This window comes from Drosophila yakuba, chromosome 2L (assembly GCF_016746365.2).
Source record: "Drosophila yakuba strain Tai18E2 chromosome 2L, Prin_Dyak_Tai18E2_2.1, whole genome shotgun sequence".
Taxonomy (NCBI): domain Eukaryota; kingdom Metazoa; phylum Arthropoda; class Insecta; order Diptera; family Drosophilidae; genus Drosophila; species Drosophila yakuba.
In genome coordinates this window covers 18,276,318-18,302,228 of record NC_052527.2, presented here as the reverse complement: position 1 = coordinate 18,302,228, position 25,911 = coordinate 18,276,318, and the positions used below count along the sequence as shown (strand labels likewise).

The following is a 25,911-nucleotide window of genomic DNA, read 5'->3' as shown; positions in this document are numbered from 1 at the left end:
TTATAAAAGCTTCGTGAAATAAACTAATGGTTAATGGTTGTTAATGCTTTTTTGTGCCCTAGGTCGCCAGTATTATGTATTCAACTCGGTAACGCTAGCTCCTGGCTACCCGAAACCACTTGCCAGTCTGGGTCTGTCGCCCACTTTGACCCATATCGATGCCTCCTTCGTGTGGGGACACAACAACAGGACCTACTTGACCAGCGGCACTATGTACTGGCGCATCGATGACTACACGGGTCAGGTGGAACTGGATTATCCGCGGGACATGAGCATCTGGTCGGGAGTGGGCTACCACATCGACGCGGCATTCCAGTACTCGGATGGCAAGACGTACTTCTTTAAGAACCTGAGGTACTGGGAGTTCAACGACGATCGCATGAAGGTGGCCCACCCCACGGCTAAGCTGTCGGCACCAAAGTGGATGCAGTGCGCCCGGAGTGCTAACGAGGTGGACGACGAGCAGCGCTGGACAGCCCCTTTGGTATCCGGGGAGAACGAAGACGAGGAAACGGGGAGAAGCGGATCTAGGGAGCTTAGAGTTCACCTATTCCTTCTTCCGATCCTTTTGCTAGCCATCGCCACTTGGCAGAGTTAAGATTGAATATGAAGCGTACCCTCAGAAATGCCTAGAATTAAGAGCCATGGTTCGCCTCGTATTTTGTATAAAGAATAATGGTTTTTGTAACCAAAAAAAGAAGCATATTGATCTGTTATGGTATAATTTTTTAAAGAACTCTTCGAAATTAAAACAGGTAAAGCTAGTATTCAAGGACCCCAAAACTGCTATGCTGCAAATTACTTAAGCAACAAAAGTTAAATTAGAAATTGAAAAGTGTTCAAGATTTTGCTGTAAATTCTAGCGGCTTGAGCAGATTTAATAGGATCTATAATGCAGAGCGCAACTGTGTGACAGTCTGGCGCTTCCATGCCCCAAAAGACGACACCGAGCGGCCTTTCCTTAGATTTAAGTCAAATAAATGAACAAACCAGTGAAAGTCGCACATAGATGACAAATCTGCGACTTGTCACTGCCGATTTATTCATGGATACTGCCAATTGGGCACACTGGCGCCATCTATTGGACAAATAGCAGGGCTGTTTTACCAGATCTATATACCGTACATATAAGATAAGTGCACAAGACTATAAGGTAACTCTTAGTCTACTTAAACGTAAAAACAAATATGTTCTATTTGTATACAGAAAGCATCGAAATTCCAATGTTGAAATTCGAGACCACTACTGCCTTATGAATAAGTAATAGCTATGCCGTTTATTAAAGAAAGATGGACGCTATGGTCCGCTTTTCTTGTTTCGACGAACCTTTCTAATTATTTATATAGAAATGTGATATTATCATAAATTCTGAGCGATTGTAAGCAAAAGATAAACTGAGCAAAACAATAACCCTACCTTTTGGTTAGTTTTCAATTGTATTAACATAAGATACTTAAGCTGCAAACTATCATTTTCTACTCCTCTTTACCTAAGCAAAACTATATACTTAAATAAATAAAATATATATATAATTCAAAATTTCGACACGAAAATTGAATGAAGTCATTGTGATCTACTCGAGTGAAGGGTTTAAAAGGTAAATTTTTAGTTAGTTTGTTACTAGCTTGTCATATAGGCGACATAAACAAATACGTTTCAACGGATTGTAGGCTTGGTAAAAAAAACCCCCCAAATGGTTGAAACCGACCCAATTTAACGGCCCTGATGGGAACACAAATTTGATATAGCCATGATGACGGAGCTAAAACCGAAATGGGAGTTCACTGCGATACAATATTATCGTACCCTATACATGTATACGTATTACTGAAATAAACAAATGTATCATAAGCGATAATATCGTTATCTCTAGGTATAGACAAGACTGAGGAGAATCTAAAAAGTTAGTGTGCCAATAACAATGACGGTTGCCCCTCGAAAATGTTTGCAGCCCGGCAGGATATGCAGGATATGCAAATAAGAGAACATTTACAAAGCATGTCCGCTTAAATGGAGACTTCCTGTCGGCTCATCTGTGTGCCACCGCTATCTGGAGCACTTTACATCCGCTATAGATCCACGGCGATCGTAATGGAACTGTAATGATAACTCCGCTGTTAATGGCCTCCGATGACTTTATCTTATCGCAGGGAATTAGCTGCCGTTTGACACAAGGTGTTAATTTAGTGTAACAATCACCAGCTGTTTGGATCGGGCAATGGCAACAACATGCGAGATCTTTCGCTCGGTTCTACCGGCGTATATCGCTCCCGCTGGTCGACTGTCATTAGGCTTTGCGTCACCTCGCCTCGCAGCCGTGACGTCCACACAGCTCCACAGTTCCGCCGTTCTCCATGTAGTCCCGTCCCTAGAACCATACCAAGAACCAAAGTAGGCGATTCCACGGCGAGTCGGTGACAGTCGCGCGCCCACAGTCAAGCCCAGCGGTACAGCACTCGATTTTGGCGAGGAGGCGGCACTTATCAAGTATACGATATCTATTATATACATTCATATATGCATATATGCATATAGGCCAGCTCGTATTAAATTAAAGACAATTGTGAGTAGAGGTCGCGACAACGCAAAGCTAGACCCGAACGGTTGCTTTGATCCCGGTGCAAGACAACCTGATATCTGGGTTTACGAGCACTTGAGAACTGATTGGTGATCCCCGCAGATAAGCGGTATCTTTTGTTGCCCCGGGGGCGGTGTGTTCTTGATTTCGGATAGGGTCTGAGCGCCCATACTAATTACCATGTAATACATACGGCTGTTAATAATCCGGTTAGTTAAAAATACGTGCTAATCTAGAGCTCACTAGGTCCAGAAATTACATGTGGATCTATTGTTCCTAATCCTTGTTTGCCTTTTAACATTTATGGCATAAAATAACCGGTTATTACACAAATATTTTGATTCTGCCTAAGCAGGTAATACATTGATAAGACAGGGCAAGCATGCTGATTGTTCTTGTCTTCCTGATTAAATACCGCTGTTAACGCCCCTCGCATTTACTAATCGATTAAAGACTGTGACACACTGCACATTCTACAGAGATTTAGATCTCTACTTAAAGCTGATACTACTTTAATCTAATCGGAAACATAGCCAAGACCATGTCGAACTTCAGTGACGAAGAAATGGTGGCCATATGGCATGGGTGCTATCTAATCGTCCCTCAAGAGACACCAGTTACTGTCATAACTAGGCGGAAATCAGGGCCAAAAGCAACCGGTTGACTAATCGCACCTGGAAAAATTTCAATAAATCAAACCTATGCTTTGCATCGAACAGGTCGTGATAAGGGGAACCCAGCCAAAAGTAGCCATGTCGGAGGCCAATTCAAATTCCATACGCAGCCTGAGTCCAGAGCTGGCGAAAAAGGCGCACGACGAGCTGGGAGAGGTTCCCGAAAGAATCGATGAGGATATCGAAACGCTGCGTACTTGGATCTCCAAGCAACCTCATCTCAAGGCTCGCCAGGATGCCCAGTTCCTGGTGGCCTTTCTGCGGGGCTGCAAATACAGCTTGGAGAAAACCAAACTCAAGTTGGACAACTTCTATGCCATGAGGGGAGCCGTGCCAGAGCTTTACAAGAATCGCATTGTGGGTGAGAAGCAGCTAAGTATCCTGGACACAGGGTGAGCTCTACTAGAGACATTCCACCACACATGTCCACTAATAATTTTCTAATGTTACAGTTGCCTGCTCCGATTGCCACAGCCCTTGCAGGCTGATGGTCCTCGGATTCACATCTCCCGCTACGGCCAGTACGACTCCAAGAAGTACTCCATAGCCGAGGTCGTCCAGGTAAACACGATGCTCGGTGAGATTCAGATAAGGGAAGACGACAACGCTATGATATCCGGCTTTGTGGAGATCATCGACATGAAGGGTATTGGGGCAGGTCACCTATTCCAGTTCGATGCGGTGCTGGTCAAGAAACTGGCCGTTCTGGGCGATAAAGCGTATCCCTATAGGCCCAAGGGTTTCCACTTTGTAAATGCGCCCTCCAGTGCCGAGAAGTTTATGTCCATTGCCAAGAGTCTGATGAGCGAAAAGATTCGGAAGCGGGTGAGTTTTTCATACATATCTCGAAAATGTAACCACTAATATGTGTTCTACCCCCTCAGTTTCACATCCACTCCAAACTGGACAGCCTTTACAAGTACGTGCCCAAGGAATGCTTGCCCGCTGAGTATGGGGGCAGCAATGGAACCATCCAGGACGTCGTCAGTACATGGAGGACCAAGCTCCTGGCCTACAAGCCGTTCTTCGAGGAGGAGGCTTCTTATGGCACGAATGAAAAGCTAAGGCGAGGAAAGCCCGTTAATGCCGAATCACTTTTTGGAATCGAAGGATCCTTTAGAAAACTAGATATTGACTAGTTTAGAGCGAAACATATCAAACACAGTAATTTTTAATATTTGTACAAAAGCAGACAAATCCAAACTAAACAACTAAAAACTAATTATGTAAATTTGATTATCCCGAAACTGGTAAGTACTTCAGTCCTTACAACTTTGCCGCCGTTGCCTGCTTAGATTTTCGGTCAATAAAAGTCAGTCCCTCGTCATGGTAGGGATTTGTGGTATCCCTTACGCGTTCCAACCATTTGGCCACCTTTGGGAACTTTACCTCGTCCACTCTGTATTGGCAGAGCCCTTAAATTCAATATAAATGATTAGTTTCATTAAATTAACTCCACTCTAGCTTAACGCACTCAGCTGGTTGATTTCGGAAGAGCCAAGAATATCAGCCATTGTCAGGGTTTTCCCCACCAAAAAGTCATTTTCCAGCCACAGGAGCTCCAGAAGACCCAGATTGGTTTCCACTCCCTCAATCAGCGCTTGAATCTGTTCTGGCTTGGGCTTCGGCGCTATTCCATTCATGGGAAACAGCCAGGCATCTCGGAAGTACAGGGAACAGGCCAGTCGAATGTTCAGGTGTTGCCACTCAAGGAACTCATCCACTCGGGCACGAGACTCCACTGACTTTGGATAGAGCTTCTCATCGAACTGACCTTTGTCTGCGAGATATCTGCAAGGGACGATTTACCATCCAAATGAGAGAAGCAATCCCAATGATGGCGTCCCCCTACCTACCTTATAATCGCTATGGTCTCCGACAAGTGGAAGTCACCATCCACAATGGCGGGCACCTTCTGGAATCGATTGATCTTCTTGTACTCGTCGGTCAATTGCTCAACTAATAAATCGTAAATGAGTCGGGGCGGTGAAGACGATTACATTCACTCACATTTTCGCAGGGCAATGGGGCAATACTCAATGGGCGAGTTGCCCAATTTTAAACCTAACCATAGACCACGGGCGATCGGGGACAACAAATCGTAATAGAATCTAATTGGCTTGGACATGCTGCTCAATTGCCCTCGCTCCTCAGTCCCAACTGCCGCTGCCAAACAGCCGGTAAACCAACCAGATGGAAAAAAGAGAAATCAACAAAGCTCCAGTCCAAAGATCATTACTGCCACCTTGCAGCACTGGTTGGGCTATTATAGTTGTCCCGCTCTAGGGGGCAAATTCTAAAGTGGAACCCAATTTTAAATATTACTATTATATTATATCATCTTATATTATTTGGCTGTCGAATGATAGTACCCCAGTTCAGAGCACTAGTAACTCTCGTATAACATTTTCTAATTATTTTAACAATTAGCGGTTTCGCAGCGCAGAACTGAACACAGTGAACAAATAATAAGGCACAACATGGATTTAAAATCCTAATAAATGCAATAAACTAATAAACTAGTCAAAGTCATAAGGGAATCAGTTTTTGGCCTTGGCTGCCTGCTGGGATGCTTTGTAAACAAAACTGTGGGCCTCATCATAGTAAGGATTCGTAGCATCTCGAACGCGTTCCATCCACTTGGCCACCTTGGGGAATTGCTTCTCATTTACGTTGTACTGGCAGAGCTCTAAATTATGAATGATAATTAATTGAATTCATTTTATATTCTGCAGTAACTCATTCTTACTCATCTGATTGATTTCTGAAGCGCCAAAGATGTCTGCCACGGTAAGTTGGTCTCCGATTAAAAACTCCTTATCCAGCCAGAGGCGTTCCAGTAGACCCAAATTGCCCTCTACATCCTTGATAAGCTTCTTGACAACCTCGGGTTTTGGAGCCGGCGCCAGACCCTTTGCCGGAAGTAACCACACCTGACGGAAGAACAGGGAGCACACCATGCGAACATTGAAGTGCTGCCACTCCAGGAACTCGTCCACTCGCGCCCGATCCTCTAAGGCTTTGGGGTAGAGCTGTTCACTGAAGACTCCTTTGTCCGCGAGATATCTAAAATAAGCCATGTATCTGTTGTATCTGTTTGCCTGAAGACTTGCACCTACCGCACTATGGAGACACTCTCGCCCAACTGAAATTTACCATCCACGATGGCCGGCACCTTTTGGAATCGATTGATACTCCGGTACTCGTCGGTCAATTGCTCCTCTGGAATGTAACCATCCAATATGGTGTACATAAATGCTTTATATGTAAGTAACTTTTTATTTATTCTTACGTTTTCGCAGAGCAACTGGGCAGTCTTCAAAAGGGGTTTTGCCCAATTTCATGGCAATCCAAAGGGCGCGGGATGGCTGCGACAGGAAATCGTAATAGTACTTAATAGCCTTCGACATCTTGGCAATTTATTTCTCAGTAAACTTAAGCAAACCCGGTGCACACGAAAACAACATACAATTTGTAGTCGCTGAGGAAATGTCAAAAAAGCTCGAAGCAACAAGCTTTATGCCGGTCCAAAGTTCAATTTGGTCGTTTCTCAACACTCGACCTAAGATGATATAGTCATCCCATTCTAAGTGGAATCGAAGAAAAGGCGGGCAAAAGTTAAATATTCAAAATAGTCAGGTAAGAACTATGTTAAAAGAAACCAATGATCAATAAAATGAAATGCTTTAACCTTGCTCTTGGCATAACACAAAGTTTATTGATATTGCTTATCAGAACTTTAGTTCAAACAGCGATATGTCAAGCAGACATCAAGCCCCAAAGCGTTTATCTCGACCAGATAAAACACATTACCCCCATATATAAAGAATCGAACCCCAAGTAGTACAATTTACGTTTCTGTTATACCGACATTTAAACAAATTCGCTTTAATTTATTAACGCACTCAACATGGGGTCTACAGTACATTGTCACTTTTATATATAGTCATTTAACTATGTATGTATTATCCATAAATATAGAGATGCATGTATATGTGTAAACTAGTATCAAAAATTAGTAGAAACGACACTTAACCAACTGAAAAAATATCGAAAATATATATACTCATGTACCGTATTTATAAAAGTATGCGATAAAATAAAAGCCAACAACAACTTAGCACGCAAGTAGAAGACGTTGAAGATTTCGTCATGAAAATGCTTTGTGGGATCATGGTAAAATGAATCGTTTGGGGATAGTAAAACACCCCCAGCGACCGGACGTTAGAATGTGTATAAGTATGTGCGTTGATAAGGACAACAATAAATTAAAATCGACAAACTTGTGAGGTTTTTGTGCCATTTGATGGCGATCCATTTGCTTCATATTTCGTTTTAGTGTGCACTTGTCAATAATATTGTTCAATTTGCTTTGAGTTTCGATGTTCCTCCTTTATGGTATCATTTATAAAATATCAGGTTCTGCTATGACCAAAGATCGCTGTAGTGTCTATACATTTCAGTGTGTATATATAGGGCTGTGTGTTAAGAGGGCGTATTTATAGGATGTGCATCAGAATATAAAACTAACTGCCCGATCATTGCCTCAATCGAAGTTTAGCTTCCGGAAAGTTCCGTCGCTAGGAACGCTGGCCGCTAACGGAGCGGCCCTATCCTGATTATTCTCACTGGCCGCCCGCAATTTCTCATCCACTCCATATCGCTCGTCTTCCTTAAAGTACGTGGAAAAGCTGGTCAACTGTGTCTCGTACCGCGTCATCGCATCCGCCAAGGAGCCATTCTCGCCGCCCATCTCTACGGGCAAATACTCCTTGCCAATGGCCTTTTGCAGAGACTCCACGTTAGAGTGGATGTGTAACTGCAGGAAGGGTAGCAAAGGGTTAGTGTTTCGAAATCGATTATTTTCCCTTTAGACTCACCAGCTCCTTTTGCTTCATGACATTCCGAACCAGGCCCAGGACAAACTGCGTCTCCCTGGAGGCATTAACAATGTGGGTGGCCACCAAATTCGCTGGGATACCATGCTCTAGGAATGCATTCATCCGCTTGAACATACCAGGATCGAACTGCAGTAGCAGGGAGTAGGGGATCTTGGTGAAATCGATGATCTCCACAACGCCGGATACGTTCCAGTTGTCATCCGTGTTGATCTCGATCTCTGCGCGAAAAGCGTGGAAGCGGAAAATGTCGCTGACACTGTGCTTGGAAGGTTCAATGTGGCCCATTCGTGTGTAGTGGATACGAGGGCCACCAGGGCCAATAGGTTTGGGCAATGTGGCGAAGATTCTGCAAAAGAGCACGGTTTCCAAAACACCCATCTACAGAAAATGGGGAGTCCCCGACTTACCCTGAACGAGCCAGTTCTAGCAGCTTATCGTCTACCAGGCGACCCTTGAGCAGTTCTCTCTCCTTGGATTTGTAGGTGTAGTAGAAGAGTACTCTCTTCTTGGCCTCCTCCACGTCCCAGTGGCAGAAGCGCAGGAAGGCCACCAAGAACTGATCGTCGGTCCGCGCCTCCAGGTAGTTCTGTTCGACGATCCAGGTCCTCAGGGCCTCGATCTTCGCCACCATTGAGGACGGATCCTCGCAGAGCTGCGACCGAGCCACCTCGGCCAGCTCCGGCACCAGCGATCGTATCTTGGCCATGGTCTCAGGGGATCTGCAAAACGATCAATACTTGCCTTAAATTTTGAGATACGATACCGAAGGCTTGGAGTGTGCTAAGAACTGTGTGTTCTATGGCCAGGTGCGAACACGACTAACAGAAAAGTTTGCGGTCGCCTGCTTGGACTGGGTTCCGATTCTGATCGGATCGGGAACCCTCCCGATTCGATAGCGGGCACACTGGTGCTGAAGTACTCGAAAAACACTGCGACACGGAGCAAACTCACAGTGACAAACCATTTGAGCACCAGATTATGCGATATCATTGACCGAATGCGCAAACACAAATAGCAATGTTCCGTGTACACTGGAAAATATATCTGAACCTCACTAGTTTCGCATAAGCTCATGAATTCGTAAACTTCATTCATATTTAAACTTCATTCATATTTCCTGCGTTGAAATAAGATAAATAGTAGAAGTATGAAGTTTAAATTATTTTTATATTAGCTGTTGATAATTATTTGGATATTTTAAGTTTACTCCTAAAAAAAACCCCGCATTAAAATGGTTGTCTTAGGGAGTTTTAAAAATGTCTTACTCCTTCAAGAACTAAAATTTTTTTCAATTATCTTTTCTATTTTTAGAAAACACATCCACTTGATATGGCATTAACTTTTAAAACCCATAATTGGGTAATTCCAGCCAACTGTGCTTTTCCGATCCGGCGATAAGATACGATCTGCATACTCACAACCGTTTGAACTGTGGCGTGTTTCTATCCACAGACTCTACCGCCTTTTCGCCAGCTGCACTCATACACGCCACAGATGCAGTCGAGCCCTAATCTTATCTCCTCCGACAAGAGACTTCGACCGCCCACACAACAGATCGGGTCGGATTTGATGGGCCGTCGGAGCAAAAGAGAGTGGTGGAAACGGTCGTGCGCGCTATCAACAGAATGAGTGGCCATAAAAGCACCAGATTAGCTTTTAACGGTTCCGTTTCGGCCTGGGATTTTGGCCGCCATGCGATTAGGAAGAGCGTTTAGTAGCCGTCCAGCTGCCACGAAGCAAGCGACTTCCCAGAAATGACCGAACTGCGACCCTTGAGCGCCGAACTTCGTCGCATTGCTGAAACGGAACTAAACGAGGTGGAGGAGCGAGTGCCAGCGGATCTGGCAGCTCTTCGTGATTGGTTGGCCAAGCAACCTCATCTGAGGGGCCGTCAGGATGACCAGTTCCTGGTTGGCTTCTTGCGAGGCTGCAAGTTCAGCCTAGAGAAGACTAAGTCCAAGTTGGATCACTTTTACACTATCAAGACGCTAATGCCAGAGCTCTTTGGCAATCGATTGGTGGACGAAAAGAACCTAATCTTGTGTCGATCTGGGTGAGTTTAGACGTCATCATCCTTATCAAGGATATTTAAAAAACTTAACTTCATTTTTAGAACCTATGTGCGATTGCCCAAACCTTGGGGCACCGATGGCCCCCGCCTGCAGCTTACGAACTATGAGAAATTCGATCCCAAGAAGTTCAAGTTATTGGATCTCTTCCGCTACCAAACCATGATAACGGAACAGTCAATCCGTGAGGATGACCACAGCAACGTTAGCGGCTACGTCGAAATCATTGACATGGCCAAATTGAGCCTCAGCTTTTTGGCCCAACTAGATTTCACGCTCATCAAAAGGATGGGAATATTCGCAGAAAAGGCTCAGCCCACTCGCCTGAAGGGAGTCCACCTGATCAATTGCCCCAAGGAGGGAGTGGCGTTACTGAATCTGGCAAAGAGCCTCATGCCCAGCAAGCTCCAGCAGCGGGTGAGTAAGCAAGAATAATTAAATAGTCGTAGCCACTTTTGCTAATTTATTTTCGTTCCCTTATCGGACACTTCACCGAGATTATCAGCTGGTCTAGCAGGCAGCTGATAGCCGTTGAAGAGCTCAGACACTCTCACCCTTGAACTATTATTTAATATTTCCCAAATCAAAGCAATTAACTTTATACAGTGTGCAAAGCAGCATTGCCTAAGGTCAGTTGACCACGTCATGGGCTCTTATCATTGAAACGTTAGGCCTAGTCTTAAATACGCACACGGGGGAAAGTGCAAGCTGGAGAATAATCTATTTGCCTGACTCATCACATACGGCACTCTGCATTTCCAGTTTCACGTGTATAAAAACCTGGAGCAATTAAATGAGGTGATACCACGCGAATACCTTCCGGAAGAATATGGCGGCAACAATGGACGTATAGCCGACATTCAGGCGGAGGCGGAGAAGCAATTGATGTCCTATAAGAGCTATTTCGCAGAGGACTCCCAGTACGGAGTGGATGAGCATCTGCGACCTGGAAAGCGTGTTAATGCGGATTCCATTTTCGGCGTTGAGGGATCCTTCCGAAAACTCGACATCGATTAAAGTCGAAACGTGTCTTAATTATATTAGTATTTGAAAAAATATGAAAATGGAAATACTTCAATAAAAAGCAAAAGCACTCCTCGAAAAGGCCAACTATAGTTTATGAGAAGCGCCGAGAGCGGCGCGACAGATGGTCAAATCGCAGAGCCATTAGCTTTTAGCTAGTACTATCTGTGACACCTGTTAATAGCTTTGTCAATCAGCTAACAAAATTAAGTGGGATCAAGTTTTGGTCATGTTAATTTGGCGAACGCGAGGTAGTTCCTCTGCGGAAGGCGTCGAAGCAGGAATCCAACGGAATGGCTTCAAGCAGCGACGACGTTAGTATGAGCAAGGTTCCAATTGCACAGTAGCTTAACCTTTGCCCCTAGTTCGACTTTGGCAAGTGGGACTTCCCAGCCGAGCGCATTTGGCTGCACAAGTCCAACGGAGAGATCACCTGGAAGATCTGCACGTTTGTGCCACTGATTGCCTTTGGTCTATATGGAAACTTCACCATGCTTTATCTGATAGCCACCAACCGTTCATTGCGATCGCCCACCAACCTGATTATTGCAAATATGGCCGTTGCGGATCTTCTGACCCTGGCCATTTGCCCTGCAATGTTTATGGTGAACGACTTCTACCAGAACTACCAGTTGGGATGCGTGGGGTGCAAGCTGGAGGGCTTTTTGGTGGTGGTTTTCCTCATCACAGCCGTGCTCAATCTCTCGGTAGTCAGCTACGACCGTCTTACGGCCATCGTGCTCCCAATGGAGACGCGTCTCACCATAAGGGGCGTCCAGATAGTGGTGGTCTGCACCTGGGTCTCGGGTATCCTATTGGCATCACCGTTGGCTTTCTATCGTTCTTACAGGGTGCGCGTCTGGAAGAACTTTACGGAGCGATATTGCAAGGAGAACACCTCTGTCCTGCCCAAGTACTGGTATGTTCTAATCACTATTCTGGTGTGGCTGCCATTAGGCATCATGCTTATCTGCTACATAGCCATATTCTATAAGGTAAGCAACGATAGTAATCTGATTTAGGGGTTTCAACTAATCAGCCATCCAAACACAGCTTGATCGGTATGAAAAGCGGGTCCTTAGTCGCGAGAACCCGCTCACAGTGAGCTATAAACGCAGCGTGGCCAAGACACTGTTCATCGTGGTCGTGGTCTTCGCAGCTCTACGGCTGCCATTTACAATCCTAGTTGTACTACGGGAAAAATACTTCGGTGAGGATGTCTCTGTCAGCAGTGGAATGCAGCTATTCTGGTACATCTCACAGTATTTGATGTTTCTGAACGCCGCCGTCAATCCGCTGATCTACGGATTCAACAATGAGAACTTTAGAAGGGCCTACTACCAGATATCTTGGGTTCGGCGATGGCGATTTGCTGCGAAAATGAAGAAGGTTTCTCGAACTCCAAATCACTGCTGCTACTGTGCCTTTATGAAGAAGGGCAGACGGAGCCCAAAAGCAGGACAACAGGCAGGAAATGTAAAAGCGGACATAACCAAGGATATATCGTCGGAAAAACAGTCGGCAAAGTCAACTAAGATAATGCAAAGTAACCCTACTGATTTACTTGCATCGGAAATCGGGGCAGACGGGTTTATATAATAGAAATCAAAGATAAATCTTTATTCTGATACATTTTAAAGGTCCAAGGTAATATCCACCAATGGCAAAAATACCAAAATATACACCCACTATGAAATAGTGTACCCAAACATCTGACAATATCTCTAAATGGAGCTTTAAGAACCGTAGAATATCATGGCTGGTAGTAAAAGTTCTTTTGGAGCCAGTGCACGTGGTATAGTTTCAATGTTACGTTTTGTATAGTTTACAAAAAATAAATATATGTATCAAATGTGTCGCTTATTGTTTATATTGACCTTTGCTGGTGGGATCGCCCGCGCAATCAGTTTGGAAGTAAACTTCCAGGAAACCTATCCCACACACTTCCTGAACTCAGATCAGACATCGCTTCACAAACGGGCGGCTGATGCGCCTCAGTTTTTCGACCAAGGTTTGTAATGATATAACAAACTTTATTTACATTTCAAATTTGGCTGGGCACTTCGCTCAGGCTAAACCAAACAATTCAGACTTCATGTAGCCAAATCCATGGGCTTCGAGGAACCGAATGAACTGGCCCATGTTCATGACGCCCTCTTCGGCATTGAAAAGCTGTTCGCTAAAATCCTCGAATCCCCGCTTGCGCTGCCGAGGCTCACTCCGCACCAGGCAGATCTTTTGCCACCGAAGGGCCTTGATTGTGCGCCAGAATTCGTGAACATTCGCGGAATCACCTTCCACGCATATGATGCCAGGTTTTCCGGGTCTACTGAATCCTGTGAGTTCCAACTGACGGGCCTGTCGAATCAGCTCCTGCCGTTTGGCGGTGGATTTAATGTGGTGGGAATAAATCCACATTCGCTCAAGATGCGTAGCTGGTGGTTGTTGCGGGTCTTGTGATGCTACTGGCAGCACCTCAAACTCGGAAGCTGGTCGTTTTAACAGATCCTCGATGTGCTCCTGCAGCCAGCTCAACAGCTGGAAGATGTACGGCTCGGCGTCCTCTTCGCGCCTTTCACTCTGATACTGCTCTAAATCATTCTTCAAACGCTGCTCCTTTGCTTTTCCCAGTAGCGTAGTGTGTACACTGATGCGTGCCTGTTCCAAAAGTGGATACAAATGCGGCAGCTCAACTCGGACTTCCACGCACTGTTTGCCCGGTAGAGTTAACTTCACCACATACTCCAAATGGGAAAGAAGGCTGTTAGCAGCTTTGGTCTTATCTTCCTCCAGGAACTCATTGAAATCAGCCACCACGCCGGCGTCGAGCATATGCAGCTCTCCGGGCGCGCAATATATGGAGCTCAACAGCTCGAGCTCCTCCAGCTGCAGGCCAACGCAGCGGCGGTAGGTTTGCAGCTCCTCCTCGGCCATGGCTAACGAAGAGTTAGAAAGAATTGTTTGGTTTAGTCAGCGGCGACGCATTACGTACGACCCTATCCTAGAGATGAAAGCGACTTAAAGTACAAAGAGCTAAAGAAGAATAGTATGTGATTAGTGTTTGTAAAACTTATTGTCTATGCCTCTCCCAGCTAGCTTTAGTTTCGATGGACTAACACGAGTGGCCTCCGTGCCGGTGCCCTTTCCCCTCGACATTTGCGTCCTCCAACTGCCCACGGTCAAGTACGCTACGGCTTTGCATAAAAATACCGCAGGACAGCGTCACTTTGCCGTCTATATCTGGCGTCCAGCTGAGCAAGACTTCCAGCTCCTCGTGGAATTGGAAACACCTAGAGCGGTGGCACTGGATTGCCTGGCCTTCGCTGGACGTGGCTACGTTGCAGTGAGTTACAATCTTACAGAACCCGTAAGTCAGGCCCGTGAAGGATCACCCATCTATGAGATTTCCCCGGAAACAGGAATACGGACAGTGCAATATTTTTCGGGAACCCATCTGCGGGGAATGTACCTTCGGATCAGTAGCCAGGAACTTACCCTACTTCATGCTTTTGAATCGGGAGCTCAGTGTCCCTATTTCAAGTGGATGGGCAAGAGTTTCCAGAAACTGGGTGCGATTCGCTGCAGCAATGCTCGAAGAATGGAGGCCTTCGGCATCGACTACACCGACTATGTGGCCGTAGCCAACTACGCAGATTCAGAGGGAAGAACTGCCACCCACTCAGAGATTTTTAGATGGGATGCCAAGTCCCAAAGATTCCAGCTCTTCCAGCGACTGCGCAGCAATGGAGCCGTGGACGTAAAGTACTTTAGCCTCCCAGTAAACGAGGTCAGCCGCAGGCACTTTCTCATCCTAGGCAACACATTTGGCGGAACTGACGCCGAGGTGGGCGAAGCAGACACCGTGATCTATGTCTTCGAAAAGGGGCAGTTTGTGCCTTATCAGCGATTGAGTTTCTATGCATTGGAGAGGGTTTTGCCAGTTCAGGTAATTTCGGATCAAACTTTTATATTTTTTTATTATATGTTGAATCCCTTAGCACTCAATATCGGAGAAGTTCCTACTCCTGGTTGCTTGTAGTAAACAGGATGTCAAGATCTATAACCTCAACGACTGGAGATTCGAGGAATCTAAGGTGCAGTTCACTGAGGGAGCTTTAAGTCGTGGCGTGGCACGTATGAGAAGCTATGAGGAGAAGGATCACAGCTATTTGGGTATGCATTTTTAGCTTTCTTTACATCCTGAACTGATATTTTCCTATATACAGTGATTGCGAATGAGAACATGGCTGCCAACGAGACAAACATTTTCCAGCCTCTCTACAAACAAGATGAGCATGCCAACATACTCCGCCAGCAAATCATTGACTGGGCTCGGGAGCAAAGAAAGCGTTTGGAGCAAGTAAATTTAGAGCATCTTTTAAAAAGACTGGAAGTGAGTTTTGTGTTTTATAAGTTTCGATAAATACATGAATTTTTTATCATGTATTCATAGGACAAGTTAATTCACCGGGAGGAGAATCTAAAATGGTCGGTTATCAAACTAGTGAACGCCAAATCGGTAAGAAGTAGCAAAAAAATGAAATTATTTTGATAAAAAACTTGTATTTTCAGTTCGAGGACAACCACATGAAGCTCACGCCTAATTACTGGAAGGCTTTAAAGTTAACCAAGCAGGCCTTGGATAAAATCGAACAAAAAGCGATTTCAGCAGGTTCCAGACATCCCAATAAGAGATCCGTTGGTCAACCAAATGAGGAACTCAACTTCGATGAAGTCACGGTGGACACTCTGGTGGTGCACGGCACAGTTAAAGCAGACCATATCAATGGAGTTGATACGAGGAACCCTGTTTACGACTCCGTGACTGCCAATAACGTTTATGTAAGCGCGAAATACACCGAACCCGCCGGAAAACAAAGAAAACCTTTGCTGGAGGAGCTAAAAGTGAAGGATCTACAACTTGGAGGGCGACTGAATGGCCTCAAATGGACAGAACTTTTTGATCTCACTTTAAAACGCAGCAACAAAGATGTGCAGTTTATCAAGTCAGCCGTAGACTTAGATCATCTTGAATCCGACGCTGTCCAAGTCAATAGCAACGAGATTAACGATCGCCCGTTGGGACAGCTTATACCAGTGGATAGTGGAGACTTCATTGTCCAACACGATGTTCAGTTTTCCCAACCAATTCAGGTCAACCGGCTGCTCATCAACCAGCGACTTAATCACATCCACGTCGATCGTCAGCGCTTTGATGTCCTCACCAAGCAGGCAAATCACACTCAAGTCATCGAAGGTGCTGTTCGATTCGAGAATGTTCGCGTAATGGAACCGATTACCATTGCGGTAAGCCACCACATATATTTTAATCTTGGAAAGTAATAGTTTATAAACATATATTTCTTCAGGGTCAAATTATGGGAGCTGAATTAAGAGCGATGTCACCGGCAAAAGTTACCCACAAATCGCTCCAACTAAATGGTGATTTTGTTATCGACGGCGATGTTACCATCGGACGGCTACTGCAAATGAAAGATTTTGTGGACGAGTCTACTCAGAAATCCGCAGCAGAAGCATTGAGTCGAAGCATGCGATTGGATGAACCTTTGGAGGATGTGAGTCTCAACTTTGTGGAACCTCTTATTGCTAACAATACCGAGCTAAGCTTCCTCAACACAAGAGATCTGCAACATTTGGTTAAACTGAACGTCGGTGAAGTGCAGTTGGTAGAGGCCAGTAAAATATTTCCCCAGAATGTAGAGATTGTGGATGGGTTCGGTGAGATTAAATGGCTAAATGGGATTGATACGGAAAGCCTCCCGGAAGTGCTACTCAGCAAGAGTGGCAACCAAACTATTTTGAGTACAGTTCAATTACAAGGCGTGGAAACGAACCAGGTCACTTCATCGCATGTGTTATTAAATGTGCTGGGAGTTGACGATTACCTTCTAGCTGGTCAGGATCAAAAGTCAAATGGAACACTGTATATAGATAGCCTGGATGTGGGGAAAATGAGCGTGGATGATCTGCACCTAAATGGCCATCTCTTTGGCCAAACACTGTCGTCCATCTACGAACATGGAAGCAAGTCCCTGGACAGCTGGCATCTGCCTCCCAACTTTAATGGCACCCTTCACGCCCAAAACCTGTGGCTTAGTGACAGTATTAACAAAGTGAAGGTGATCCAACTGGAGCAGCAGTTGCAGCAACTAGCGGGCAACATCAAATACGTTGGCGACTTTACGTTTGAGCATGATGTAAACATTAGTTCCCTCACCTTTCAAAACAGTCTAAATGGAATTGAAGCTTATAAATTTGGTAGTTGTTGGTTGGAAAATGAGGGCGACCAGAATTTCACAGCCCCCCAGGAGCTGGCTTCTGTGGATACCCAAAGAGGCCTCTGGCTACAAGGGCAGCTCAACAACCATTCCTTAGAAGATCTGGAGAACCGAAGCTACAGGCTCAGCGCACCGGAGCACCTGCAATCTGTGCGATTTGGTGAGTAAACTAAACTAATACAATGTATATATCCTATAACAATATTACTTCTCAGCGAATCCCATTGTTTTGCAATCGGAGCTAAAGTTGGATCATTTAAATTTACTCCGCGTCCCAGAGGACGTCATTTACCATAATGGTGGAGGTTACATCTCTACTCCAGTTAGCATAAGAGGAAACCTAGAGGCAGCCGAATTGTCTAACATAACCAGCCTGAATGGGTATCCTTTGGAGGCGTTGGAGTTGTATTTAACTGGACGAAATGTGCAAACATTTGTAGCTGAAAATGTAAGGTTTGGCGGAGAACCCTCTTATCACCTGCTAAATGGACACACTCTGGGAAACCTCCTAGATCAGGTGTGGCTGGACAACGAGCAAATTGATTTGGGAGAAATAAGACTGGAATCTGGACAATTTGAAGGCCTGCTGGAATTCCAAGTGAGTGGAAACCATTAGAAACCGTTAGTGTTTGCAAGAACACCTTCCCCGTAGGGACCCATAAACGGGCACCAAGTGGAATACATCAGACGTAACTACTTCAGCCGGACGCGTAGCAATCTGCTGAAAACTCCCCTGAGCTTCCAGCATGACGTCACGTTCACACAGCCTCCTGTAGCCAAATACGTAAAACTTCGACGTGGCGGCAGTGACGTTTTAATGGAGAGCTCCAGTAGGTAAGTGAAATTGTCCAAATAATCAATGGGCAAGGGGTAATGGGCAGGGGTATTGTTGGTATCACGTTTCACTTTCGCAATTGTTTACGCGCTAACAGTTTTAGAGGCACTGCATCAGCACAAGTCAGCTGTGCATTCCGTTCGGCAGGTGAAATTTCTGTACACGTTTGCAAATAGCGCGGGGCGGGGGTTGCACTTATTTCGGACACTGGCATGTGTGCTTAATTACCTCGTCAATTGGTCGCTTATTGGGTTTGGTTAAATGCACTTTTTACGGTCGGGCAGTTTCGGCTGAGCAGAGGTTTGTGATTTGGAACAACAAAAACGTCTTAGGAAGAATCCCAAACGCCTGTGAGCTAGAGATGACAGAAACTCTGGTCTATCGATACTTTCAAAACTTGTACCGATTCTTACATGTATCGTTAAATTTAAATATAAATTTAATTATATAATAATTAATTTTCGTTTCATAAATATTGGTCCTACTATGAAATCTATAAGAAATTTGTAAATAATTTGGTGAAGAATTCGGTGTTATCAAATGGCTTTTACTAATATTAAATTAAATCTGTATCTATTCCCAGCAACTTCTCTCTGGATTTTGATGATTTTGTAGCTCACTCGTTGAAAACAGCCGGATCTCATTCTATAAGTGGAAAATGGAAACTGACAGAGGGCTTAGTTTTGGGAAATTTAAACCATGTCAAGATAAATAACTTAAACCTAGCTAATGATGTCGTGAGAATACCTCATTACAATGACAGTGGCAATTCTCCAATGATAATCGAAGCACTGAAAACCGTTCAAAGCTCCATTATAAATCGCCTTCATACTACCCCTGAAAGCCAGGTGGCGGAGGTCCCTGTGGCCAAGTGGATCAATGAAGCAGCCTACCTATACGGGAACCACAGCATTGCTGGCACTACCCGTCTGAATAATGTTAACCTCTACAATGATCTTACCGTGAAGGGGCCTGTAAATGGTGTCCTCTGGCAGACGGACACGCTCATTTTGATGGATAAGGAGCAGGATGTACCGGGCTCCCTGCTGATAGCGAATAGTTTCCCCGAGCAGCAACGAGTTATGAGCAATAATGTGAAGAATCTCTGGGTGGATTTCGTCAACGATCTGCCAGTAAACGAGTTTCTAGTCAGCAAGGCAGAAAACCGCCCCAATCTTCATGTAGAGAGCCAGCTGATCTTCACACAGCCACTAACTGTGGGTCACTATGATTCCGGCAACGGAAATGGGTTTCTGGATAATTATTACAAAAAAAAGCGGGGTGTCAAAACAAATGACATTCAGGAATGGCAGCAACTTCAGGAAAATGTGGCAGCAATCAAGAACAGATTGACCAGTAGGTTAGAAACATATCAACTCAAATTCTCCTTTAGTTATGGGTACTCAACTCAACCAACAGAGCCGCCTAAAGTGCTGGAAGGCTTTTCTGTGCTGCAGCAATTGTCTCATAAGGCCTCGCATATGAAGATCATCTCCTTGGACAACGCTGACGTCCTGGCCATCTGGGAGCATACGTGGAATAATGTAGTCTCGTACACCTGGCAACCGGATAAACATCTTTTTGGCGAAAATTCAAGTAAGTTATGTAGATTTATTTGCATAAGAACGTATTTTAAAATCAAGTAGCATATTGAACCTTAAATAGGGACAAATTCGAAATGTCAAATATTAGAAGTACATTTTAAATTAGGCTTTAAAATCTTTTCGTAACTATTGTGAACAGTCACAACAGAACTGTGGGTCAATACATCATACAAGTTGCCCAGTTTGCACACAACGCAGACGTTTAAACACGTATAAAATAATACGATAAATACGAGAAAGGGTTCAGGCAGGCCTACATAACTACCTTCGATTTTATCTAATAAGTAAGCTGAGTAATCATTTAAATTGCGAGTATCAGTCGGGCTACTGCTCCAGTTCGTCGCCCTGCACATCAAGGATAGCGCGCAAGATGGCCAGCTCAAGCTTGGCGGAGGCACGCGAAGAGAGTCTGTTCATCACATTGGCCACGTACAGCCCGAGAGACTCGTGTCGCGACGAGTTGCACAGATTCTTGAAAAAGGTCGGCGGCAGAGAGTTGTCAAAGTTCCCAAGGTTAATAATCTCAGGTGTATTGGAGGAGCCCGCGTTGATCTTCGGGTCGAAGATAATGTCATTCTTAAAATCCAGTTCCTCAATGTGTGGCGAAAAGCCGTTTGTGGAAGCCACTGAGGTGGAAGCAATGGTGGCGGCTGTCGACGAGTTTGGTCCTCCACCACCACCGTTAATTTGTTGCGCCGCTGGAATGGTGATGATGTTGATGCCCGGCGGCGGTGTCTGGTTGTCCTCACGCTCCTTCTTTACCTGCATTAGTTGGGCAGTTGTTGTGTGCACCACATTACTTCCCGCCGGCAGTTGATCTGGAACGCTGGTGAGCGCTGAAGTGGAGGCTGCTGATAAAGCCGCTTGTTTCGGGCTCGTTGTCTTGGACTGCTTTTTTGGCGCCGATGACGAGGTGTACTCCTCCGAGAGTTTGCGCTTTAGAGAATCTGGCAGCTGAATGGTGGTGCGCGAGGAGCTTGATCTCTGCCCACTGACCGGCGCCTGTTGCCCAATCGTCGGTTTGGATACAAGACCTGCTCCGGAACTGGGCGTCTTCTTCACAGTGATTCCCTTTTTTTGGAGTACTGCGGCGGCGGCGGATAGCGAGCTACTTCGCGGTGTGTTATTAGCCAGTGTGTTGAGCAGCTTTTTCTCTTCGATGGCTGGACGAGGAGTGTCTACGTTGGGTTTGGCGTACACCCGTTCCTCTTTTTCCGGTGAGCCGGTGCTGTGGGATTTCGTTGGGCTTTCGCCGTCAGAGGACGCCGAGCCGGTAGAGTTAGCGGTTTGTCCATACTGATGGGCGTCATCCTCTTCCTCAGGCTCCTGCACCTCCAGCATTTCGTACTCCTCAACCTCGTCCATGGGAACTTGATCACTGCGGGTAGTTTAAATTGTTAGTTTTTCATGGTTAGACGATTATTTACTCCACTTACTTCTCCTCTTTGATTGAGATCTTGGGCTCCTGGTGGATCTGATGCATCAAGCTGAAGAGCTTCCACGCCGAATTGCCCTTTAGCTTTTCCTGCTCGTACTTTTTCTGAAGTACTATGAAGATGGAGCGCGATTCGTGCACAGAAAGCTTGTTGAGACGCCCGATCCTGGCCCACGCCTCCTCCTGCTCCTGCTTGCTGGCGCCGCCATTGTTTGGATGCAGTACCTTTTCTTTAGCGATGTCCTGCAAAATCTTGTCCAGTTGAATTGCCATCTTAGTCAGCGACTTGCGGCCCGCTGGTTGCACGTTCCTGATAATTTTGGAGGCTTTTTTGTTTACACGCGACACACCAATAATATATGCAACTAAGATTCGCTTGTTTTTTCTCCGCTTTCGCACCGTTCGCTTCTCTTTTCCTCTTCTGTATTTGGCGTCGGTAAATTGGCGGAAAATGTGACCGTGCGACATGCAAATACCAGAAATGCCGCTTTTTGGTACAGTAACTTAGGGATGAGAGAATTTTTGGCAACATAATAGTTCACAGTACTCGCTCGATGTACTGAAAAAGGAAATGTTTCAACACAATTATTATCATTTAATTAATAGTAATACTTTTATTATTTTGAATTATAAACTTATACACTACGAATAAAATAATGGTGGTGGTGGAAGTACCAAGCTCTACATATAAGTCGAAATTATTCAAGTATTACCGTTGGGATCAGATTTTATCAAATATTTTGAACATTGTTTTTTAATCTATTCTAATACATTATATATTTACCAAAATTCATATTTCGATTATATGCTCATCACAGCTGTTGATACGTAAGTGCGGATGTTTAACTGGACTTACCACTGTACTTAAGGGTGACCATAATGTTAGGATTCTTACACATCGATATTTTTGGTACCACCACTACACGGTACAACCACTTGCCTATCGTGCTGCCGATAGGCTCAAACAAATACCGGCTTTGGAATACCACAATGTTATATGACAGAATTCCCAACGAATTATATATTTTATTGAAATCCCTTAAGGTTTCCGCCATCTCAGAACGAAACGATATTTACTTTGTCTTGACCAGCTATACATTTGACCGTTTCCAAGCGCGTGGGCCCATCTCTTCCGGCTGGACTGCTTACCATAAAGGGGAATTCGTCCAGTCCGTAGCAGGCGGCGCCATACCTTCCTAGCCGATCCACGGCGATGAGGGCACCCATAAAGTCCTTGTGGTGCCTAATAATGCGACGAAGGCTCTCCTCAGCTGCATCCGCCGGAGGCTTTCCTGCTCGCATCGCTTCTACTGCGAGCAATGAGGGCAGGAAGCGCATCATCACATCTCCGTCTCCGGTGGCTACGGCTGCACCCACCTCGTTGTCGGCATAAGCACCGGCACCCGGAATGGGGGAATCTCCCACCCGTCCGGGAATCTTGTGACGCGCCCCGTTGGTGGAGGTGCCGGCGTGGATGTTGCTTTCCACGTCGATAGCAATCATGCCAATGGTGTCGTGGTTCTTCCTTCCAATCTCGTATTCGTTCCGGGCACGGTCCTCCTTCCATCGGGTCAGGGGAGTCGGCCGCGGTTTGTACGGCCCGCAGGAGACCTTGGGATCCGGGTGAACGTTCTTCCAGAAGTTTGGCTGACAGTTTTCCGCCGTCCACTGCAACCACATATCCTTCGACTCCGGCGTGACCAGCGACTCTGACTCAAATCCCATAGCATTGGCGAAAGCGGACGCCGCATCACCCACCAGCATGGTGTGTTGCGTGTGTTCCAGAACGTGCCGGGCCACCTTAATAGCATCCTTAATGCGTCGCAGGCCAGCAACCGCCCCAACTTCCATGGTGGCCCCGTCCATGACCATTGCATCCAGCGTGGTTTCGCCCAACTCGTCCGGGGATCCGCCATAGCCCACTGTCCGGTCACACTGCAGCTTCTCACACTTCGAGCAGCCCTCCACTACTGCGTTCCGCGTCTGCCGGAGTCCACCTTTGCTCTGCTTGAGGATCCGCCAGGCCAGCACATTGGCGGCCGTGAAGTTCCAAGTGTTGATGACCATAGGTAGCAGCTCACTCGCCGTCTTATTCGCCTTCAGGGCAGTGCTAACAGCGGTTGTTTTGGATTTTCCACTGCAAAGGGGTGGATCTTAGCGAACAAAGAATTGACTGTATGTGTTGCTCACCTAAACGCCGAAGCCAGCGTTGGTTTGGGCGAAGTGGTGTCCGCAAGGCTGGATAACGCCGTGGAGGCAAAACAAAGGACCCAAAGACATGCCTTCAAGTGCCTTTTCATGGTGAACTGTAATAGTCTTACGAGGAGTCGTTGGTCTGCCGCAATCTGTTCTCTTTCTGCCGAAAAATGGTCGAGTTTTGCTTTTAAATGCAAGCAGTCTAACCTCATTGGTTTGCTTCCTTATCTGTTGTTTTGATATACCCTTTCAATGAGTCCTAATACATTTTAATCGGGTCTAAACAATATCTTAAATCCAGAAAATATTTCAACGTAGATTAAGATATAGACGCAAGTTGTCATTAAAAAAAACCTAAACGCCCAATTAATATCAGCAACGCAAAAGCAGATATAGGAAGGGTATCCCAAAGTCCACATAAATATAACTGAATGCTTTGTATTTGTAGGCTTATTCACACCGACAGAGCTAAAGAACACAAACTTGGATCAAAGCGCTGAGGATTCACAAACCCCAAAGAAACTACATTTCAGATCATATGGATTTCAGTGCCGGGCACTACAAGAAGAAAACCAGGTAGTAATCCGATGCCTAGATAACCAGAACAAAAGCAGGAAAGCAATCTTGCCCAGGCGGGCAGTAAAACAGTTGTTGGCGGTCGCCGATTCAGATGAGATGCCCATTCTAGTTAGTTCTCCCAGAGCGGTGGAGCTTTGGAAATGGAGTAGCGGCGACTACTCCCTATCGAGCAGGCTGATGGATGGGCAGGTGGAGCAAATGGAGCTTAGTCAAGGAGTTGCTGGCATGGAGAGCGGATATGTGGCACTCATGGCTTCATCGCCAGCAGCAGAGATTCGGATTTACAGGTAGATTCATGAGCACTTCACTAATTCTGCATTTATAAAGGTTTTAATCGCTTCGCAGCTTCGACAGCACAGACACGAGCAGTTTCCAACTGGACCAAGTCCTCGAGCTCCAGGACGCTCAGCAGTCGCGGGTAATGCGCTTTATGCATCTGCCAGAATCCGATGATCTACTGCTCTGCGTGTCCAACGTCCTGCCACAGCAACCGCTTAGCATCTACCAGCACCGCGGAGCAGCGGGATTCCAGCAAATCCTCGGCGACAATGCCTTGCCAAAGGGTCATGCCTTGGAAGTGCTCCAGCTGCCCAGCCACAAGCTTCGACTGCTGTCCATGGCCACGCAGGATGCAGTCTACCTGCTGCAGCCGCAGTTTACCACACTTTAAGTCACTTGTTTTGTTTGTTTTTTCTAAATAAAAATTACTTTTTATTAACCGTATTATGTTGGCCGTCAATTACGTTGCTTAGTCGTCGCTGGACTCGACGTTCTCGGTCTGCAAGTTCTTGAACGTGGACACCGGCACATAGGTCACGTAGGTGTACAGCTTGTTGGGGGAGTCCTCATCGTCGTTACGGCGACGCGCCAGGCGCACGCGAATGCGGAATGGAGTGGACCTGGAAGGGATTAACGGCGTATTACAGAAGGTTCTAGTTCAGAGCAAACTACGGACTACGCACCTGATACCCTTGGACCAGATGTGCTTGTTCAGACGGGTGTCGATCCTCACGTCGGTGGTGCCCATCTCCCGCTCGGCGAACTTGCGGATCTCCTTGATGGCGCGGGGCGCGCGCTTCTTGAAGCCGATGTTGTGGACACGCTTGGCCAAGTGAATGGTGCACTCGCGGGTCACGACTTCATTGATCGCGGATTTGTTGATTTTCTCGCCCTTGGTCTTGGTCATTGTGCTGTTTAGCCCGAAACGGTGCTACTCAATATCCTGCAAATAATTAACAACGAATTTTAGATGATGCCACAATATAAACAAAACTGCAATGGAATATTCCATCCGATAATAAATGACTCCGAAATTGCTGCACAGGGAAAATGAACATACGCCGTGATCGGTTTTTCGACTCCGAACATTGTGCACACAGCTTCATTGCATTTACTTCGTGGAAATATTCGATGTTTTTCGATTTAAATATAAAATCGCAAACTACGAACCTCTTCCGGAAACGCAGCGAAAAGAAAAGGATAGAAGAAGAGATGCTAGAGGGGAGCAGAAAATAGTGTGACTGCGTTATCGTGACTATCGTATTGTACAGTAAAACTAGCTTGGCGGTATTCCGTAGCGAGGGTATTCCGAAAACAGTAATATTAAGAGAATAACGTCTTAAATTTTTAAACTGATTGACCCTGATACCAAAAGTTTAAGTTGTTTTTTGAATTTGTAATTTTTAAACTGTTTCTGTTTCGTCCACTGATATTTAATT

General features: G+C 45.6%; 12 protein-coding genes across 16 annotated transcripts in view; 5 read left to right on the top strand and 7 right to left on the bottom strand.

The window, feature by feature from the left end:
* The window catches only part of LOC6528792 (matrix metalloproteinase-2), a 72,309-nt gene extending 70,770 nt beyond the window's left edge, over window positions 1–1,539 (top strand). For both annotated transcript variants that reach the window (XM_002089790.4, XM_039371627.1), the window contains one exon: window positions 63–1,539. In XM_002089790.4, the coding sequence (XP_002089826.1) occupies window positions 63–598 (536 nt within the window). In that variant the 3' untranslated portion in view covers window positions 599–1,539. The remainder of the gene's footprint in view (window positions 1–62) is intronic.
* An 870-nt stretch (window positions 1,540–2,409) lies between these two features.
* Window positions 2,410–4,474, top strand: LOC6528791 (alpha-tocopherol transfer protein-like). Of its 2 annotated transcripts, none has more exons than XM_002089789.4 (4): window positions 2,410–2,563; window positions 3,298–3,644; window positions 3,705–4,077; window positions 4,137–4,474. In XM_002089789.4, exons 2-4 carry the CDS (start codon window positions 3,331–3,333, stop codon window positions 4,389–4,391), a joined length of 942 nt encoding a protein of 313 aa, XP_002089825.1. In that variant the 5' UTR covers window positions 2,410–2,563; window positions 3,298–3,330; the 3' UTR covers window positions 4,392–4,474. The 2 variants fall into 2 exon arrangements, with proteins under 2 accessions (XP_002089825.1, XP_039227566.1); XM_039371632.2 differs by lacking the exon at window positions 2,410–2,563 and adding an exon at window positions 2,621–2,787.
* LOC6528790 (glutathione S-transferase theta-1) lies at window positions 4,392–5,518 on the bottom strand. The gene is made up of 4 exons (XM_002089788.4): window positions 5,263–5,518; window positions 5,109–5,211; window positions 4,727–5,043; window positions 4,392–4,667 (listed from the first exon to the last, which is right to left on the bottom strand). Exons 1-4 carry the CDS (start codon window positions 5,378–5,380, stop codon window positions 4,519–4,521), a joined length of 687 nt encoding a protein of 228 aa, XP_002089824.1. The 5' UTR covers window positions 5,381–5,518; the 3' UTR covers window positions 4,392–4,518.
* A 128-nt stretch (window positions 5,519–5,646) lies between these two features.
* On the bottom strand, window positions 5,647–6,737 carry LOC6528789 (glutathione S-transferase theta-3). The gene is made up of 4 exons (XM_002089787.4): window positions 6,545–6,737; window positions 6,372–6,474; window positions 6,002–6,318; window positions 5,647–5,941 (listed from the first exon to the last, which is right to left on the bottom strand). The coding sequence occupies exons 1-4, from the start codon at window positions 6,660–6,662 to the stop codon at window positions 5,793–5,795; spliced, it is 687 nt and encodes a 228-aa protein (XP_002089823.1). The 5' UTR covers window positions 6,663–6,737; the 3' UTR covers window positions 5,647–5,792.
* Window positions 6,738–6,763: 26 nt separating this feature from the next.
* On the top strand, window positions 6,764–11,332 carry LOC6528787 (alpha-tocopherol transfer protein-like). Its single transcript, XM_002089785.3, has 4 exons — window positions 6,764–6,891; window positions 9,465–10,206; window positions 10,267–10,639; window positions 10,985–11,332. Exons 2-4 carry the CDS (start codon window positions 9,908–9,910, stop codon window positions 11,237–11,239), a joined length of 927 nt encoding a protein of 308 aa, XP_002089821.1. The 5' UTR covers window positions 6,764–6,891; window positions 9,465–9,907; the 3' UTR covers window positions 11,240–11,332.
* On the bottom strand, window positions 7,108–18,742 carry LOC6528788. 2 transcript variants are annotated; one of them, XM_015198575.2, is made up of 4 exons: window positions 18,608–18,742; window positions 8,561–8,872; window positions 8,133–8,499; window positions 7,108–8,071 (listed from the first exon to the last, which is right to left on the bottom strand). In XM_015198575.2, exons 2-4 carry the CDS (start codon window positions 8,857–8,859, stop codon window positions 7,799–7,801), a joined length of 939 nt encoding a protein of 312 aa, XP_015054061.1. In that variant the 5' UTR covers window positions 8,860–8,872; window positions 18,608–18,742; the 3' UTR covers window positions 7,108–7,798. The 2 variants fall into 2 exon arrangements, with proteins under 2 accessions (XP_015054061.1, XP_002089822.1); XM_002089786.4 differs by lacking the exon at window positions 18,608–18,742 and having other exon boundaries at window positions 8,561–8,971.
* Window positions 11,539–12,861, top strand: LOC6528786 (neuropeptide Y receptor type 2). The gene is made up of 3 exons (XM_002089784.4): window positions 11,539–11,559; window positions 11,611–12,240; window positions 12,299–12,861. Exons 1-3 carry the CDS (start codon window positions 11,539–11,541, stop codon window positions 12,842–12,844), a joined length of 1,197 nt encoding a protein of 398 aa, XP_002089820.1. The 3' UTR covers window positions 12,845–12,861.
* Window positions 12,987–25,670, top strand: LOC6528783. 2 transcript variants are annotated; one of them, XM_015198774.3, is made up of 13 exons: window positions 12,999–13,256; window positions 14,338–15,191; window positions 15,244–15,418; window positions 15,472–15,638; window positions 15,699–15,764; window positions 15,818–16,552; window positions 16,615–17,704; window positions 17,760–18,142; window positions 18,197–18,378; window positions 18,963–19,735; window positions 19,799–19,975; window positions 24,063–24,480; window positions 24,539–25,670. In XM_015198774.3, the coding sequence occupies exons 1-13, from the start codon at window positions 13,088–13,090 to the stop codon at window positions 24,861–24,863; spliced, it is 5,514 nt and encodes a 1,837-aa protein (XP_015054260.1). In that variant the 5' UTR covers window positions 12,999–13,087; the 3' UTR covers window positions 24,864–25,670. The 2 variants fall into 2 exon arrangements, with proteins under 2 accessions (XP_002089817.2, XP_015054260.1); XM_002089781.4 differs by lacking the exons at window positions 24,063–24,480; window positions 24,539–25,670 and having other exon boundaries at window positions 12,987–13,256; window positions 18,963–19,739; window positions 19,799–19,918.
* On the bottom strand, window positions 13,258–18,722 carry LOC6528785 (RWD domain-containing protein 2B). The gene is made up of 2 exons (XM_002089783.3): window positions 18,608–18,722; window positions 13,258–14,181 (listed from the first exon to the last, which is right to left on the bottom strand). Exon 2 carries the CDS (start codon window positions 14,177–14,179, stop codon window positions 13,313–13,315), a length of 867 nt encoding a protein of 288 aa, XP_002089819.1. The 5' UTR covers window positions 14,180–14,181; window positions 18,608–18,722; the 3' UTR covers window positions 13,258–13,312.
* LOC6528781 lies at window positions 19,958–21,868 on the bottom strand. Its single transcript, XM_002089779.3, has 2 exons — window positions 21,420–21,868; window positions 19,958–21,361 (listed from the first exon to the last, which is right to left on the bottom strand). The coding sequence occupies exons 1-2, from the start codon at window positions 21,689–21,691 to the stop codon at window positions 20,308–20,310; spliced, it is 1,326 nt and encodes a 441-aa protein (XP_002089815.3). The 5' UTR covers window positions 21,692–21,868; the 3' UTR covers window positions 19,958–20,307.
* Window positions 22,425–23,849, bottom strand: LOC6528780 (putative N(4)-(beta-N-acetylglucosaminyl)-L-asparaginase GE19290). Its single transcript, XM_002089778.4, has 2 exons — window positions 23,609–23,849; window positions 22,425–23,555 (listed from the first exon to the last, which is right to left on the bottom strand). Exons 1-2 carry the CDS (start codon window positions 23,824–23,826, stop codon window positions 22,475–22,477), a joined length of 1,299 nt encoding a protein of 432 aa, XP_002089814.2. The 5' UTR covers window positions 23,827–23,849; the 3' UTR covers window positions 22,425–22,474.
* On the bottom strand, window positions 24,877–25,379 carry LOC6528778 (60S ribosomal protein L31). Its single transcript, XM_002089776.4, has 2 exons — window positions 25,156–25,379; window positions 24,877–25,092 (listed from the first exon to the last, which is right to left on the bottom strand). Exons 1-2 carry the CDS (start codon window positions 25,377–25,379, stop codon window positions 24,942–24,944), a joined length of 375 nt encoding a protein of 124 aa, XP_002089812.1. The 3' UTR covers window positions 24,877–24,941.
* Window positions 25,671–25,911: the final 241 nt, after the last annotated feature.

Bases quoted from the DNA above. Each gene is read 5' to 3' on its own strand.
- LOC6528791 (XM_002089789.4), top strand. From the start codon at position 3,331: ATGTCGGAGGCCAATTCAAATTCCATACGCAGCCTGAGTCCAGAGCTG. The intron at 3,645-3,704 runs GTGAGCTCTACT...CTAATGTTACAG, and splicing joins CTAAGTATCCTGGACACAGG to TTGCCTGCTCCGATTGCCAC. The intron at 4,078-4,136 runs GTGAGTTTTTCA...CTACCCCCTCAG, and splicing joins GCGAAAAGATTCGGAAGCGG to TTTCACATCCACTCCAAACT.
- LOC6528790 (XM_002089788.4), bottom strand. From the start codon at position 5,380: ATGTCCAAGCCAATTAGATTCTATTACGATTTGTTGTCCCCGATCGCC. The intron at 5,212-5,262 runs GTGAGTGAATGT...ACGATTTATTAG, and splicing joins CCCCATTGCCCTGCGAAAAT to TTGAGCAATTGACCGACGAG. The intron at 5,044-5,108 runs GTAGGTAGGGGG...CGTCCCTTGCAG, and splicing joins GAGACCATAGCGATTATAAG to ATATCTCGCAGACAAAGGTC.
- LOC6528789 (XM_002089787.4), bottom strand. From the start codon at position 6,662: ATGTCGAAGGCTATTAAGTACTATTACGATTTCCTGTCGCAGCCATCC. The intron at 6,475-6,544 runs GTAAGAATAAAT...GTTACATTCCAG, and splicing joins CCCAGTTGCTCTGCGAAAAC to AGGAGCAATTGACCGACGAG. The intron at 5,942-6,001 runs GTAAGAATGAGT...TTCATAATTTAG, and splicing joins TTCAGAAATCAATCAGATGA to AGCTCTGCCAGTACAACGTA.
- LOC6528788 (XM_015198575.2), bottom strand. From the start codon at position 8,859: ATGGCCAAGATACGATCGCTGGTGCCGGAGCTGGCCGAGGTGGCTCGG. The intron at 8,500-8,560 runs GTAAGTCGGGGA...GCTCTTTTGCAG, and splicing joins CTAGAACTGGCTCGTTCAGG to AATCTTCGCCACATTGCCCA. The intron at 8,072-8,132 runs GTGAGTCTAAAG...CCCTTCCTGCAG, and splicing joins TCATGAAGCAAAAGGAGCTG to TTACACATCCACTCTAACGT.
- LOC6528787 (XM_002089785.3), top strand. From the start codon at position 9,908: ATGACCGAACTGCGACCCTTGAGCGCCGAACTTCGTCGCATTGCTGAA. The intron at 10,207-10,266 runs GTGAGTTTAGAC...CTTCATTTTTAG, and splicing joins CTAATCTTGTGTCGATCTGG to AACCTATGTGCGATTGCCCA. The intron at 10,640-10,984 runs GTGAGTAAGCAA...CTGCATTTCCAG, and splicing joins CCAGCAAGCTCCAGCAGCGG to TTTCACGTGTATAAAAACCT.
- LOC6528786 (XM_002089784.4), top strand. From the start codon at position 11,539: ATGGCTTCAAGCAGCGACGAC. The intron at 11,560-11,610 runs GTTAGTATGAGC...CTTTGCCCCTAG, and splicing joins TGGCTTCAAGCAGCGACGAC to TTCGACTTTGGCAAGTGGGA. The intron at 12,241-12,298 runs GTAAGCAACGAT...ATCCAAACACAG, and splicing joins ACATAGCCATATTCTATAAG to CTTGATCGGTATGAAAAGCG.
- LOC6528783 (XM_015198774.3), top strand. From the start codon at position 13,088: ATGTATCAAATGTGTCGCTTATTGTTTATATTGACCTTTGCTGGTGGG. The intron at 15,192-15,243 runs GTAATTTCGGAT...TGAATCCCTTAG, and splicing joins AGAGGGTTTTGCCAGTTCAG to CACTCAATATCGGAGAAGTT. The intron at 15,765-15,817 runs GTAAGAAGTAGC...TTGTATTTTCAG, and splicing joins AACTAGTGAACGCCAAATCG to TTCGAGGACAACCACATGAA.
- LOC6528785 (XM_002089783.3), bottom strand. From the start codon at position 14,179: ATGGCCGAGGAGGAGCTGCAAACCTACCGCCGCTGCGTTGGCCTGCAG.
- LOC6528781 (XM_002089779.3), bottom strand. From the start codon at position 21,691: ATGGCAATTCAACTGGACAAGATTTTGCAGGACATCGCTAAAGAAAAG. The intron at 21,362-21,419 runs GTAAGTGGAGTA...AACTACCCGCAG, and splicing joins ATCTCAATCAAAGAGGAGAA to TGATCAAGTTCCCATGGACG.
- LOC6528780 (XM_002089778.4), bottom strand. From the start codon at position 23,826: ATGAGGTTAGACTGCTTGCATTTAAAAGCAAAACTCGACCATTTTTCG. The intron at 23,556-23,608 runs GTGAGCAACACA...ACCCCTTTGCAG, and splicing joins ACGCTGGCTTCGGCGTTTAG to TGGAAAATCCAAAACAACCG.
- LOC6528778 (XM_002089776.4), bottom strand. From the start codon at position 25,379: ATGACCAAGACCAAGGGCGAGAAAATCAACAAATCCGCGATCAATGAA. The intron at 25,093-25,155 runs GTGCGTAGTCCG...AATCCCTTCCAG, and splicing joins ATCTGGTCCAAGGGTATCAG to GTCCACTCCATTCCGCATTC.